The sequence below is a fragment of the Xiphophorus maculatus genome, chromosome 22 (assembly GCF_002775205.1).
Source record: "Xiphophorus maculatus strain JP 163 A chromosome 22, X_maculatus-5.0-male, whole genome shotgun sequence".
NCBI classification, from domain to species: Eukaryota; Metazoa; Chordata; class Actinopteri; order Cyprinodontiformes; family Poeciliidae; genus Xiphophorus; species Xiphophorus maculatus.
Window position 1 is genome coordinate 1,865,007 of NC_036464.1, and position 16,353 is coordinate 1,881,359.

Below are 16,353 nucleotides of genomic sequence, written 5' to 3' on the forward strand. Positions count from 1 at the left end.
CACTATTAAAGGACAAACCAAATGTTTCTTGTTTCAATTCTTTATTTCAGTTGCATTGTAACACTTAGTTGATCATTCTTTCACCAAGGGCTTCCACTGACTACTGATGATGATGATGATGATGATGATGATCACTTTTTAACAACCTTTGAAAGGATGGCTCAGGTCTGCCATTGGCCTAAAGACTAGTGGACTGTCCAACTGGTTCTGCTATACCTGCTGGGAAAGCACATAGTGCTTATGTGTTGATGGACATGGCAGATTGTCACATTTATGACAAGCTTAAAAATGTCATTAAATATGAGAAAACTGCCGACACTTATTGGAGGAGGTTTTGATCAATGGACGTTTATTAGATAGAATTTATTGTCATTGAACAGAATTCAACGAAATTTCCATTGCAGCTCCCGTGCAAAAAGTCAAATATATACAGTATAAATAAGCAAACACACAATAATAATAATAACAATATATACAACTAAATTAACTAAAGGCACTCAACCACACCAAGAAGTAGCAGCAGGTCCAATTATGGCAAAGTACAGATGATGTGACAGTGCAAAGTGCAGAACAATATGGCTGTGTGGGGGTGGGGGATATGTATGTGTGACTGCGAGGTTATGATATGTGTGGGAGGGGGGGGCGGCAGGGAGTAATGGCTCTGACGGCTGTGGGGAAGAAACTGTTTCTCAGTCTATTTGTTGTAGTCCGTATATTCCTGTACCGCTTGCCTGATGGCAGCGGCACAAACAGTCTGTGGCCCGGGTGGCTGGAATCCATCGCTATGGATCCAGCTCTCTTCTTGACCCGGTCTGTGTAAATGGAGTCCAGGTCTGGGAGGGGGCATCCCACAATGCCTTGTGCTGTTCTCACCACCCGTGTCAGTTGTTTCCTCTCCAGTGCTGTGCAGCTACCATACCACACAGTCATGTTGAGGCAGAGGATGCTCTCGATCATCGCCCTGTAAAAGTTCACGAGCAGCCGTGAGGAAAGTCCAGCCCGTCTCAGTTTCCTGAGGAAGAAGAGCCTTTGTTGTGCTTTCTTCACCAGGTGGGAGGTGTTTGTGTTCCAGGAGAGGTCAGACGTGATGTGGAGGTCAAGGTGAGGCACCAAAAAAACTTTATGTTCAACTGAAAGACATGTTTTATAAGTGGGTCAAACCAAAGAAGTCTACAGTGAAGGACATTTCAGAACTGATGATCATGGAGCAGTTGCTGAGGAAGGGGAATCTGGATTTGATGGTGTGGATCCAAGAACAAGCCCCAAATTCTGCAGAACAGGCTGCAAGTTTGTCAGAAGTCTTCTTATCAGCAAAGATGGGGACCAGAAGAACCAACTTTGGCAGTGACATCTTCTCTACAGGAAGTAGTAAGTCTGAGGGGGTGAAATGTGTTTTGCTATAGGTCAGATAAGAGCTTCTCATCCTCAAAGCAAGACATACAATGTTTTCTGTGTAAGAGGATAGGTCATACACAGGACACATGTCCTGTCACTAGAGATTTATTTAACTATAGGAGGCCAAACATTTTTATTACCTGTGGCAGTAGCTCTGAGGCAAAGCTTATGCGGTTATTTTGGGCTTTGACTTTCCCACTTTGACTTATTTAGTGTCAAACACAGAGGCTGAACATTTCACTCAGTAGTAGTTATGAGGAAATACAGTTCAGAACCCTACAAAATGCTTGATGTCACCATCTAGTTGCCAGACACAAAAACTATTGAAGATGACAGGTCACTGTTACAAAAAATGTTCCCATGATGACAGAAGCACAACTTTCTTCCCCAATCTGTAGTTTTTCTCCACTAGAGCACAGAACTCACTTCAAGGATTACCATAATATGATGTAAATCTGGATGTGTGTCCAGCAAAAGCAGCCAAATCCAGAGCTAAAAGGAGAAAATATTAGTTTTTAGCTTCAGTCAGAATCGAGGTGGAAGGAAAGATGAAACCCTGCCCTTTATCTGACCTTGATTTTCCCTCAGACATATCTGCCTATCAGAGGTCGGATCCAACATTAAAATCATGGTTTGATAAGATCACAGAAGATGAGGGTAAGGAACAGAGTAAAATAAATGCCTTGGAAGATTAAACTTCTGTGGTGAGGGATGGTTTCCTCTATCAGGTTAAAGGTCAATCAGAAGCCATTGTTTACCACAGCAGTTGAGAAAAAATGTGATGGAAATCAGTCATTCAGTTCTTTGGACTGGGCCCCTTTGATTTCAGAAATCCCTCCATAGAAAAGCAAGTCGGTTTGTGTGGCTAAACAAGAACACACAGGTACAACAGTTCTGTTCTCCATTTCACATGTCAGTTGACTGCAAACAGAGGTGATTCTAGAGTCCATCTACAGCTGTTACCTGTCATAGAAACACCATTAGAAAGGATAGTTGAAAAGGTAGGAGCATGTTCATCATCTCCAGCATGTTTTCCAGCTCATCAGATCAACTGGCTTCACTATTAACCTCCATAAACATAAGTTGGTGCAGAGGCAGGTGGAGCTCCTGGGCTGTGATTGGACATGTTAGACCTCAGGTGGGGAAAGTGGAAACTATTCATGCACACAGTGTGGCAGAAAAGTTGGGACTATTTTCAGAGTTGAACAAAATGTAAATAGTTTCACACATAATATTAAACATCAGCTAATCTCTAATTCACAACAGACATAACTATAGAAACAAATAATATACAGATTGATAACTAAATTATTGCAGAGTTAAACTTTTGCTCGCTCTTTCCAATTGGAAAATGAAACTCAAAATACTATAAAAAGTCATTATAATGCTGAAAAATAAGACACCTTTATGTGACTGCAAATTTGTCATTTTATAGCCACTGGGTTAAGTATTAAAGTGTTGAAGCATCACGTTTTATGCTACAATATGCATAATGTCACCATCTAGTGGCCGGACACAAAAACTCATGAAGCTCACATATGAATAAGGAACAAAGATTGTTCACAAATTAAAAAATGGCTGTCAGAGAAATGAGGCCCTGCACACTGCCAACTACTCTGTTTCTATCTGTGTGCAAAATAAAATACACATTCTCAGAGAATATTGTTAAAGAAATTTTATTCTGGATATACAGTTGTTCTTTAAGATCAAGAGACAAAAAGATGAATATTTCAGATAAAAACAAACCTATGCAATGTTGTCAAGCAAATTTCTTATCATCACAAACTCCTACCCAACAATCAACATTCATTCCTAGCTTACAAATATTTTCATAGCAAGAAAGTTACATTTTTCAGCTCATCATTCTTTGCCTCATAAAGTCCAAATAAAAATGTGACAGATCAAAATAATCTTCATGTGTACATGATTATACATTGTTCAGAGAGTGAACAGTCTAAAAATTATTTTAAAAAAGGTTTTGACCTAAAGTTCCTGTAGCCACAAAATACAAGATGTAATAAAATGTCTGATTTTTTATTTCATGCCAAACATGAGATATTTCCTGTTTCTGCAGATTTCTCACAATCTAAGCAGCAGTTTTGCTTCATCACAAGAGATGGTATGTTTCAGTTGAAAATAATAGATCACCTTGTTAACACTTTAGATGATGAAAAATATTAGTATATTAACATTAATATTTACAAAAGACAAAATGGAACGGTTTGCATTATTAAAATCCTACAACTTCAAGCCATCCACCTCCTGGGAGATTTGGAGGCTTAATGGTTGTTTTTATGTAAAGAAATCTCTAGTCCAATTGAATATTTCTGTTATATATAATAAACATTTCAGTTAAATCCCTGCTAAATTAAATGTCTGCTATGTTACTATCAGAAACACTGTATGTGGTTCAGAATCAATTACATAGCAGAAAAGCTAAATTGATTTAATCCACAGCTGAATAAATAAAGTTTTACTGTTTTCAGCATTTTCTGCTGAAAGAAACTTTTTCATGGGAAACTCTTTGACACTTTCTAAGTGTTGTACCTGGTTAAATTGACAAACCAGAGAATCAAGCAGGTTGTCTTTTCTTCAGTGGTTGGGTTTTGGTTTTCAAATGATCATGAAAAATTCAAAATATATCATCTGAAAGTATTTTCTCTTGCAAATAATCCATAAGAATTCCTTAAGAAAGTAAGATGTGAAAATATTTGTGCATCAGTTGAACCTAAACTGCTGTAGTACGTTGAGATGACACGTTGTCATTATCAGTGCTGCTGATCTCCTGATTCTTAGACGTTACACAGCAACACAATGAGGTCAAAAGTCTGTCAACTGCACTTTTCCTCAGAAAAACACACATAGCTGAGTCTGCAAGAGGACTAAGAAAAATACCAATTGCAACAGCAGTATAGCTGGCTAAATTTTCCCCTGGTTTTTCCAAAAGAATAAACATCATGTAAGGGCTGAAAATCAGAATATATGTTAGCAAAACCACAACCAGAATTGAAACAATTCGACGTTTTTCATCAGCAGAGACAGTGTGAGCTTTAGTCAGAGCTTTAATGGTCCCAACCAGGCAGAAGATGAGCAAGAGAAGAGGGAAGAGGATACTAGCAGCCTGAATTTTTTCTCTACACTCGAATTCTAAAAGGAGATACATGTTAAGTTTATCAAGAAACGAAAATATCCAGACTGCTACACAGACCAACACTGATGTCTTGATGTTTCTTTCAAATCTGTACCACAGCGGCTTGGCAATGACCAGATACCTGCAATAAAAGATACATGCTGTCAGACATTACTTATGTAATAGTGTCAGAAAAAAAACAATAATATGCATGTAAACAGGCAATTACCTTTCCAGGGAGATACACATCATGAATCCAATACTGGCTCCAATGCCAATATCAAGGGCAAAATCAGAGAAAACGTGGGGACCATATACTATCATAGGAATTCTGCTGCAGTACTGGATAACATCAGAAATCAGAAGGTTGAAGATGTAAAGTGGAGCACCATGATCCTTTTTCACCTGCAGGGGAAACAAAATGAAAAGTGAATAAAAGCTGAAAATTTCTTCCCAACTTCATGGACCTATTAGATGATTCTGCTTCCACAAATATAACACACAATGTTTAATTTCCTTTTCATCAACCATTCATTAGATCCAGGTTCTGAGAAAAGCAATATTAATTTTTAAAACTGCATTTCCTGATGAACATACAGCTAAAACTAAGATGTTTTTTTAAACCCTCCAGGGGGCTTTTTGTGGGCTCTAGGGCTCTTATACAAAGTAGGCTGACAGGAAGGGGGAAGAATGGCAGCAAATTTCGCCGGATCCGGGAGTCGAACCCGCGCCGGCCGCTTTGAGGACTCAAGGCCTCCAAACATGGGTCGAGCTATCAACCACGCCACCATGGCACGCACATAAATCTAAGTTAACAAGTACTCACCTTTGATAAAACAGCAAACATGGCCACCAGAGTCAAAGGAAATCCGAAACAAATGGTGATCAAATTTCCCCAGATCAAGATTTGAAGATGTACTTTGTTCTCTTCATAAAAACTGTCATTGGTTCTGTTAGATGCATCAATGATGTTGAAGATGTACTGATTGAGGTTTTCTTTCCATGAGGTTCTGCTGATGAGGGAATCTCCCATTCTTCAATATCAAACCTGCACAAGCAAAATAATGAATAATGGAGACTTGATTTTTCTCTTAGCTTATTTCATGAAAGTAGTATTAAATTTCTTTTTAAGGGGAAATCCTAAGAAAAGCTCATGTGTAAGAAATCTGTTATAGTACAAAAATAAAGCATATGGTAAAGATAAACACAGTAATTCTTGAAAGTAATGATTGGAAAATTATCCAAATATAAAGTATGTGCTCAGTTTCTACCTTATTATACTGGCATGCAGGTAAATGTTATTTCTAATGTGGCTCAGCAGCTCCATGAAATTAAACACATAGGATGCACTATTCAGCAACGTATTAAATTTATTGTGTCTTTTTATCTTTTCTGTGCATTAAAAGAAAACACATATATATTTACCTTTGAAAGTTTAAAAGTCCTGAAATGATTCCTGTTTTCAGCCAGTTCTCCTTCTCATCTCAACGGTCTGCAGTTTGAACATTCTCTATATATATGAACCACATGGTGTCTGAACAATGACATCTGACTTCTGTATTAAAGGAAATGGGCACAGAGATGATGTAATAAGTATATTTTCTTTAGAAACAGGAAGAAAACGTCTTCTAAGATCATAAAAAAATTTTTAAACTCAGTTATCATGAACCAACTTGTGTAAAATTTAATTCCGTTAATTTTTCTAGCACCAATTAACAAGAAATATTCTCTCTATGTTCTTTGCAAAAAAAATGCACTGAAGCTTTTATCACTAGTTTTACCTGTTTATCTTAAATACAACAAATTAAACCAGCATGTTTTGGACACTGCTGTCATCTCTAACTTTAGAAAAGGAAAGCTGCAGTCATGAAAACATTTCACATTAACTTATAGAGATGCATGCAACAGGGACAAACATGGACATGCTGGTGCAGGATGCTCTGCATTGCTCTCTTTTGCTCTTGCTTCATCACCCATGTTGGTTCTTCCATCTTCCTTTATGTGCTGTTAGCTGGTGGGCTATGACTCAAGATGTGTTCGGCCAACTGTGGGCCACAGAGACACTGGAGCGGCTCGCTTTATGTTGGTCTCCCTGCAGCTAACACACCAGAAACGATCGCAAAGGTAATTTCATGTAAATTATATTAAAAATAATAATAACCCCATTAAAACTTTATTTCTTTTCCTCCTGCTATTTAATATTCCACAGGTGAAAAGAGAAAAGGGTTCTGAATACACAGAGACAGGAAGTGAGGTAAGAAGTGTTTCACAAAATGACACCTTCAAAATTTCTCATAATTTTAGAGCAAAATCATTCAGATATTTCCAATATGGCTGCTGTCTCAGCTCACTCACTTTGCAGCTTTACTGCAATGGATCCAACATATTTTTATAGGATGAGCAAAAATATGTCTTAAGATGAAGGTTATGCTCCTTTCAGAGGTTTGTGGAACAGAAATATTACATAATTGGTTACACTCTCATATTCCCCATATTCCAGCATAACTTCTCTCTACTGACTTTCTTCAGCTTGAACACATTGTCAGAGATTAACATAGTGCAACATTCTGTCTGAATTCAACGCTGACTGAAACACAAGTTTAAAAGATTAGAAATAATAAAAATTCAAAGGACAAATGTGGAGCTGGGATGTTGGGTAGGAGTCTATATCTATAGGGTTGAAATTGTCACAGTAACCACAAAACTCAGTATATTTAATAACTTTTAAAAGAGTAAAAACTATCAAAGGCAAAACATGAGGATGAGAAACCAAGAGAAGCTGTTTCACCTTCAACAGCCAATCTTTCCAACATTTTCAGACAGAAGTAACAGATGAAAAGATTTTAAACAATTCAGATTCTGGGACAGGTTAAAGGTCAAAATGTGTCCCACATGTAACCTCCACAACCCGACATTAAAACCATTACAGTGCAGCAGATTCACAGCTGTAAGAAATTGAAATGAATTTCTCAGGTTTGACTTCAAGTAGCAGCAGAAAGTAAAGAATGAATCTGTAAGAAAATATAAATGAAAACCTTCTAATAGCTGTAAAATGAGCTACAATCATCAAAATATTTCTAAACTAAATAGAAAAATCAAGTTTACTGAACCTCAGCACACTATAATATGCTTCCAGGTTTGTGGTGCATAGAAGCTGAAAGCTGCTTCCCCATGTTTGGTTCTGGTTCTGATGAAGCACAGCAGAATCAGAACCTGAGGGGTCTGGAAGGTTGATACAACAACAGCAGATCTTTAATGTATTGTGGTTCTAAGCTGTTCAGTGATTTATAAACTAGCATCAGTATTTTAAAGTCTATTCTCTGAGCTACAGGAACCAGTGGAGGGACTGTAGAACTGGTGTGTTGTGCTCTAACTTCCTGGTTCTAGTCAGAACTCCAGCAGCAGCAGCGTTCTGGATCAGCTGCAGCTGGAGGATTGATTTGTTAGGCCGACCTGTGAAGACGCTGTTGCAGTAATCAAAGGTAAACACATGGTTGGGTTTCTCTAGGTCTTGCTGAGACTTTAGTCATTAAATGTATTTTCCTATCAACAAAGTGAACATTTTCTAGCTCATAATTCTTTTCTTCATGAATTTCAATAATAAAAAAATCTGGCAGACTAAAATAAGCTTCATGAAGTTCATGGTTGTGTATGATTTTCAGATGGTGAAAAGTCCAAAAGTTAAACTAAAACGGCTTGGATAGGAAATGTTGCTGTCGCCACAAACAACAGAGTATTTTAAAATGTCAGCCATTTCCTGTTTCTGCACAGTTCTGAGAAACTAAACAGAAGTTTTTGTTGACCACAAGTAGAGATGGTTTTATCAGTTGTAAAAGATTGCTTAACCTAATAACACTGTAGATAATAAAAACTAATAGAATATGTTAACATTAATATTTAAAAAAACATAAAATAGAACTGTTGGCAGAATTCAAATGCAACAACTTTAAGTCATCCACCTACTGGGAGGATTTGGAGTCATTATGTTTTATTTCCCTTTTTCTATTAATTTAAAGAACTCTCTGTTCTGATTGAAGATTTTTCTACAAATTGATCAGATCAATAAAATCAAATCAATTTTCAAGTGGATATACTGTATGTGGTTCAGAATTAATTAAATTACTGAAAAGTGTTTATTTAATCCACAGCTAAAAATAGTCACACAGTTTCCAGCATTTTCTGATGACAAAACGTTTTAAAATAAAAACTGTTTTTGCAACACCTTCTGTTGTACCTGATTAAATTTAATGTGTGAAATAAACAAAGATAAACAGTCTGTGAAAGTTTATTTTAAATATGTCTGAGATACAGAAGTTGATATAAACAGAATTCAATTTTCAACTCTTTTAATCTTACACAGATTTTTTGAAAAACTGCATAAAAGTGGCAACAGTAAGAACATTTAGGTACTCAATCCCTGAAATACAGGGATAATTTCTTCAATTGTTGTGTTTTAATTTTCAAAGGACAATAAAAGAATCATGAAGAATTCAATATCATTCAAATGAAATCAATCTCTTTTGCAAGAAATCCAGAACAATAGTCAGAGAAAGTAAGATGTAAAGATATTTATCCATCTATGGCACCTAAACAGCTGTAGTGTGCAGAGCAGACATGTTATCATCATCAATGCTGCTGATCTTCTGATTCTCAGACATTTTACAGGAACACAGTGAAGCTAAAATCTTATCAACTTCACTTTTCCTCAGAAAAATATACAAAGCTGAGTCTGCAAGAGGATTTAGACATTGACAAACTGCAGCCACAGCTTCAAAAATTACATTTTTCTTAACTTCCTCCAAAACTAAACATAATACAACTGGCAGAAAAAGTAGAATATATGTAAGCAACACCACAACCAGGACTGAAAAGATTCGATGTTTCTCATCAGCAGCGACACTGCGAGTTTCAGACAGAGCTTTAATGGTCCCAACCAGGCAGAAGATGAACAAGGGAAGAGGGAGGAGGAGAAACACACCCAATATGGTTCCACTGGTCTTTAGTTCCAGGGGAAGATAAACGCTCAAGATAAAAATAACAGAGAGGATCCAGACTGCAACGCAGACCAACACAGATGTCTTGATGTTTTTTCTCAATCTGTACCACAGCGGCTTGGCAACCAGCAGATACCTGGAAAAAAAGACAAATGTTGTTGGGCATTGATGTAATGGTGTCAGACAGAAACACAGATATAAAGAAATGAAGATAGTTACCTTTCCAGGGAAACACACATCATGAATCCAACACTGGTTATCAAGCCAAACCGGAAAGCAAAGAGAAAGGAGACATTAGGACCTTCATGTAACATCAGAGGAATTCTGCTGCAGAGCTGGATGAGATCCGAGATCAGAAGGTTGAGGATGTAAACTGGAGCAACATGATCTTTCTTCACCTGCAGGGGGACAAAAAGAAAAGGAAATAAAGACAGAACCAAAATTGATGTAGTTAGTAGATTTTAGTTCCACAGACATTCTTCTGTCCTGCTGTTTTCCTGGCATGTGTTTTTATTTGCTAGATGACAGAGAATGTCCGCTCAGCAGCAGAGGAGGATGGAGGAATATTCAAGGCCAGAGCTGGAGATCAACTCTGGCTTCCCCAAATGTTCTCTAAAGCACCAAGCCTAAAAGAGTCCTGCTGTGGCTGGATGTCGCCCCGAGACTTCAGTCATCAACTCAAACTGACAGAAGCTCTGTTACTCTAACACAGAGCAGGCCTTCCCAGCAATGTAATTTACAGCGTTACTCACATCAGTATTCATTTCTCATGTTTATCAGAATCATTAAACATAAATTAGAGTCTGTTTTTCTAAACAATAGTAACATTTTAAAGGTGAAGTTGAGTAAATATGTCACCTTGTTTAAGAATTTAATCATTAATACTAAACAATCAACAGGATGATATTTCTGAGTTCATATCTGAGCCCTAAAAGGAGACCCAGCTTTTCCACAACAACTGCATCTCAATGACGGTTTTCAGGCTCAGCTTTACTGAATAAATTATTGGATTACAACAGATCGCTATGAATAATTACAGAACAGAAAAAGTATGAAATGTTATTTATGCTGACGTGTGTGTTACCTTTACAACATGGACAACTTTGTCAAGGTAATATACAAATTATGAAAAAAAAATCCCTATGATCTCTTGTGGGTCAAATCAAATGAGACAGGTAGAAAAAAACAGGATTAAATGAAATGATACAGCTGAATCAAAATTCATGGCTACAGTCCCAGCAATCATTGTAATGCTAAAGAAGTCATGTGATCAGCAGCCAATACAGTCAGGAGAAACATGGCTCAGCGGTCAGCTGTTCACTGACGCCACGGCAAAAACTGGTCAAAACATGGGAATGAAAATTGTCTCAGTTCATAGCAAATACTCACTTTGAGTAGTTTACAATTCACATTTTTATTAGGAGTGGTCCTGCCTTTTGCAAAGTAATGAATAGATTAGTAATAATATCTTGACTTTTTTCATAAAAGAACATTTGGCTTCACAGTGTAGTAACTGTGTACTCACCATTGATAAAACAGCAAACATCGTCACTAGAGTCAATGGAAGCCCAACACAAATAGTGATCCAATCCGCCACATCCACATATTGATAAACAAGCTTTGTGAATTCATCATCATAACCGTTATTATTGTTAAATGCTTCACTGTGGTTGGAGATGCTCTGATTGGCGCTTTGGTTCCCTGAGGTGTTGATGACGACGATATTCTCCATTCTTCAGTGTCAAACCTGCATGAGCAAAATAATGAATAATGGAGACTTTATTTTCCTTCAGCATCACTTTAACAACACTTACGATCTATGCTAAGTCTAAGAGAAAAATCAATACCTATAGAGATTGTTTTGTAAAGAATGTTGAGAATATGCATTTTTTGTGTTTTTACTGAAACGCAAATAGGTTTACTTAGTTGCCTGATTATCTGTTATAGATTGTTTTTTCTGCAATTCTCTATGGAAAATTATCCATATTTGAAGCATGTGGATAGTTTCTACCTGGAACTCTTGGCACATATTTTATCTGTTTTCTCATTAAATTGAACATATGGAATGTATTTTTCCTCAGCAGCATTAGATTGAATGTGTTTTCCTAATTTCTGTGCATGACATAAAAAATATATTTACCTTTTCAAAGTTTATAGGTCCTGAAATGATTCGTTCTCAAACATTTATCCTTCTCATCAGGTCTGCAGCCGGTGCACACTGTGTTTGCATGCTACACCACATACAGGCTGACCAACGACATCTGACGCTGCATTAAAGAGATGGTTTGACAAGTTGATTATCTTTACCAGCAGGAAGGAAGCATCCTTTAAGATCATAACAAAATGTATCAGTTTTCAAAAACACAACTTTTAACTAAATTCAGTTCAGCCATATGCTGCCAACAAATATCCTCTCAGTGATCTTTCAATGTACATTTCATCTATATACACATTTTACCTCTTTCTGTTAAATCCAACAGTTTAAGTCATGCATGTTACGGGACACTCAGCGCCTCTCTGCATCTCTGACTTCTATAAATGTTAAAGAAGCAAAGCTGCAGTCATGGAAACATTTCACATTAACAGATACAGATGCATGCAACAGGAACCAGTATGGGCATGCTGGATGCAGGATGTACTGCATTGGTCTCTTCTGCTAATATTTCTTCATTCATGTTGGTTCTTTGTGTGGGCTGTGACAATCAAATAAGATGTGGACCAACTGTGGGTAACAGAGACTGATGGGTCCCTTCTTGTTGGCATCTCTACAGCTAACAGAAAGGATTTCACTGTTTTAACAAACTGAGCTTCATTCATTTCATGTAAAACTCATTGACAATAACTCTTAAAATTTAAACTTACTTTTCTCTTCCTCCCTCTTAGTTTATTGCACAAGTGAAAAGATATGTGGTCAGATGAAGTGGGTTCTGTCAAACAGAGAGGAAGTGAAGGGAGAAGAGCTTCACAAAAATACACGTCCACAATTTTGTTTCATAACAGAGCAGCTTCTTTGAAACAATACCCATAATTCACCTGTCTCATTTTACCTACGTTGAGGCTTTACATCTTTGCATCCAATACATTTTTTATATGACAAGTAATATCACTTCTTAAATATGTTTAAGCTCAGTTTATGTTTGTTAATGAGGTTATGCCTCTTTCCCTCTTTCAGATGTTTAAAGTTCAACAATCTCACATCTCAGATGACACTGGGCTAATATTTACCTACATGTAATTTTCTGGTTAACAAAAGCAAAGCAAGGCTTTTCTTTTTTCTGTGACAAAAACTGAATGTCACAATAAACCTAATTTGTAAGACACAATAAATAATGACATCTTGATAAAACAAGGCAACAATTTAATTCAAGATCAGTTAGGCAGCATTTTAAAATGAAAGTGAAGCTCAAGCTATCCAAAGAAGCAAAACCAAGAGTTGAACACTGATAGCAATGCATATTGTCTGCCTTGCATTAAAAAGGTTTCAACAGTTTTACAACATTAAACACATAAACTAATTTGTAAATCATTCAATCTAACCAACAGACCAATAATCTAATAAGTGGATAATTTACCTTTTGCTTTGCTAAATTTGTTCAGCCAGAGAAATACCTCCCAGAGTGCTGACATCTGTCTAACTGGCCAGCTGAAAAGGAAACTGCTGTTTTGCAAGCTTCAATTTAAGCTTTTTTTTCTGTAGCACTTAGGAGAGTTGGTCACACAAAAGTCATTAAATTAAAGCTTTGAAAGGGATGTTAGCAGTTAATGCATTGGCTTTAATGTTTCCTGCAAGAAAAAACTCAGTATTGAGGAAATGTTATGAATAAATGATGTTTCCTGTAAGTGTGTTGTCAATAGTGATGTTACGTGATGTGCCGAGGCTTCGAGGCCTGTGTCGAGTAATGGAGGGGGCGTTTCCGTAAAGCGCGTATCGAGGCTTGCTTCATTTAGGGGAGGAGCCGAAAACGATGACGTCCGAAGCCTCGCTGCCCGGCTGTACCACGTGACTGCTTCGGGAAGTGGCTCAGAGTTTGGCGCGGGGTTTGACAGCTTTAGAAACCCCACAGGCTCCATTCAATATGTGGGTTGTTGTAGGCGAGTTGCAGTCAGTTGAGTGGATAGAGTTTGGATAGCAGAGTTTGGATAATGGTTATTTAGTTTGAGACAGTTAGTTTGGTGTTTGGAGAGTTTAGAGGAAGGAGGGAGAGAGAGAGAGAGAGAGAGAGAGAGAGAGAGAGAGAGATAGATAGATAGATAGATAGATAGATAGATAGATAGATAGATAGATAGATAGATAGATAGATAGATAGATAGATAGATAGATAGATAGATAGATAGATAGATAGATAGATAGATAGATAGATAGATAGATAGATAGATAGATAGATAGATAGATAGATAGATAGATAGATAGATAGATAGATAGATAGATAGATAGAAAGGAGCGCGAGGACAGGATAGGAGTAGGATGGAGCCGGCGAGAAAGAGGAGGATTTCTCCTATGTGGGAACATTTTGATTTGATAAGCCCTAACAAGGTAAGGTGAACTGAACATTTGCAGATGCATTAGGTTTGCTTATGAGGAACTGTATTTTTCACTGTTTCTTATTTTCTGTAAAGGTGAGGTGTTTATTGTGCTCCAAGGAGTTGGGGTACAATAATAACACCTCATCCATGTAGTGTCAAAAAAGAGAAATCGTTTGAAACCAAAAACTGTGGAGAAATTGTTGTTTCTTAATAAAAATGCATGAAATCATCCAAGTTACACAAGCATTAGCCTATTCACTACCCCCTCCCTAGTTCCACAAGCACTTTCACTGTCCTCTGCCTGATTAAGCCCAGGCCATTTTTCTAGAGTCACAGAAAAACATTATTACACAACATGCCATATCACATCACACTACTATTTTGGGAATAATTACACACAGAGAATACATTCAAACAATATTTTATTATACACATATGTGTATACGTAATTTATGTAGACAAATGATTTCGTCCTACACCTTTTGTGACGTCATTCCCAAGAGCCATAATAGACAAAAATTCAATGCATCACACGTGTTAAGATACAGCTGGCTGTGATTATACACCTGGCCAGTAGGTGGTTTCGTGTGCACATGAAGCCTCAAGAAATGAACCCTTTCTCGAACCAGTTGGCTCAAGTGGTTCAATGCCTCATGAGGCTTCATCTCACCATCACTAGTTGTCAAGTCTAGTCAAGTCAAAGTTAATTTCTGTAGCACATTTACAGCAGCTGGCGTTGTGAAAAGTATTTAGTGTTCATCCTGTCTTTATTCAACCTTAAGAAATACAGAGATTATTAGCTATGTATAAAAATATATAATCCTTAATAACGCAGTGTTAAATACAAACTCATTTTGGAACAGATACAGTTAATAAAAATATCAGTCACTGGGCTCCACTCAGCAGATCTTAAGGATGACACAGAGTTAAATAAAGAATAAAGTGCTAGATCTGCTTTTATCTATGTCTCACTCTGCACACATGCTAAGGGGTGTCGGCCTGCTGTTATCAGTTTACTCATGACTATGTGTGACTGGAGTTGGTGCTGGTTAGGATTGTGTAAGTGTGCAGCAGTATGTGTGGAAGCAGATGAAATTGATAGAGACAATCTCCCTGGTGAGGTGGCCAAAAACCACCCAACCCTCACCACTCAGTGTGGTGCACATGGATCCTAAACTAAAATATGGCGGGCACTTCTTTCTGACCGTTGCCTAGTTCTGCCCCTCCAGCAGAACGCCATGTCTCCAGTAACGGTCCACGTCCCTCAGTCTGAAACTCCATCTGTGTTTTACATATGTAACCAGGTGAAAGAATGGGTGCATGTCAGAACTGTATTTTGTAAACCCTGTTTTGCTTTGTTTCGCCAACTGGTTGCAATTCTTGTTTTTGCCAGCATGTGGTGCTGCTTTACAGAGAGGTCAAAATATTTCAGGAAGTAGAAAAAAACCTCTTGTGTATGTATTGTGGCATTCTTAGAAAAGCGGAAGAGAAGGACATTTTGTGTGCCGAGACCTGGTGAAAAAGATGACTACATGGCCACCTAAACCGAGAATCCAAGTGTTCGGTAATTAATGTCGAAGCTGAATTATCTTCCATGAACAAAGTTAAGGAGAGGATGTTAATGTTATGTTTTTCTTTGTTTGTCCTCTAGAAGTGCCACTGCCATTTATTACACCCTTTGTAAGAGTTTAGTTTTGTATGTGAAGCTACGTTGCTACATGTAAGCCCGCCATTTCCACCGAAGCTGAGGCTTTATGTCGACAGAATACGGGTCATTTACATTTTGTTTCTTTGCAACTCAGAAAGAGAGAAAAAGTGTTTTTTTTTTATTTAAAAACAATAAAGGACCCATTTTATTTGAAGCTCCGTGTGCTGCATTACTCCCGGCTTCACATAAAACATGCCAAAGCTAATGAGGCACTAAGTTTGAAGTGATTAAACATAGTAAAAATATGGCTAATAAGAATAGAAACTATAAAAGCATGTCTAATCTCCATGGCAACCAGTCAGCTGTGCAAGAGACCTGGTTTACTGAGCACCACCTTTAAGACACAGCGCCTCACAGATCATCCCTTCCCCATACTCCCACATTCAGCCCCTTCAGACTAGACCATACTTTGGTCTGAAGTGTTCAGACTTTGTTTTGAAGATGCTGCTGAAGCTGGTGGGACAGAGAGTCATTATCCACAATGAAGTCTAAGAAAACATGTCTAAGTCAGAAAACATGATCCCTGCAGACCCCACATGTGTCAGGGTTGCTCAACGGCCCTCCTACGTCCGTTGCCTGCACCACCTTTTCTTTGAAAAGTT

At 37.6% G+C, this 16,353-nt stretch overlaps 2 protein-coding genes across 2 annotated transcripts; both read right to left on the reverse strand.

The window, feature by feature from the left end:
• Positions 1–3,118: 3,118 nt before the first annotated feature.
• LOC111606750 (G-protein coupled receptor 4-like) lies at positions 3,119–6,021 on the reverse strand. Its single transcript, XM_023327968.1, has 4 exons — positions 5,951–6,021; positions 5,352–5,573; positions 4,755–4,930; positions 3,119–4,667 (listed from the first exon to the last, which is right to left on the reverse strand). The coding sequence occupies exons 2-4, from the start codon at positions 5,556–5,558 to the stop codon at positions 4,124–4,126; spliced, it is 927 nt and encodes a 308-aa protein (XP_023183736.1). The 5' UTR covers positions 5,559–5,573; positions 5,951–6,021; the 3' UTR covers positions 3,119–4,123.
• A 2,788-nt stretch (positions 6,022–8,809) lies between these two features.
• On the reverse strand, positions 8,810–13,179 carry LOC111606717 (G-protein coupled receptor 4-like). Its single transcript, XM_023327870.1, has 7 exons — positions 13,092–13,179; positions 12,382–12,446; positions 11,978–12,290; positions 11,660–11,786; positions 11,045–11,266; positions 9,739–9,917; positions 8,810–9,655 (listed from the first exon to the last, which is right to left on the reverse strand). Exons 5-7 carry the CDS (start codon positions 11,249–11,251, stop codon positions 9,112–9,114), a joined length of 930 nt encoding a protein of 309 aa, XP_023183638.1. The 5' UTR covers positions 11,252–11,266; positions 11,660–11,786; positions 11,978–12,290; positions 12,382–12,446; positions 13,092–13,179; the 3' UTR covers positions 8,810–9,111.
• Positions 13,180–16,353: the final 3,174 nt, after the last annotated feature.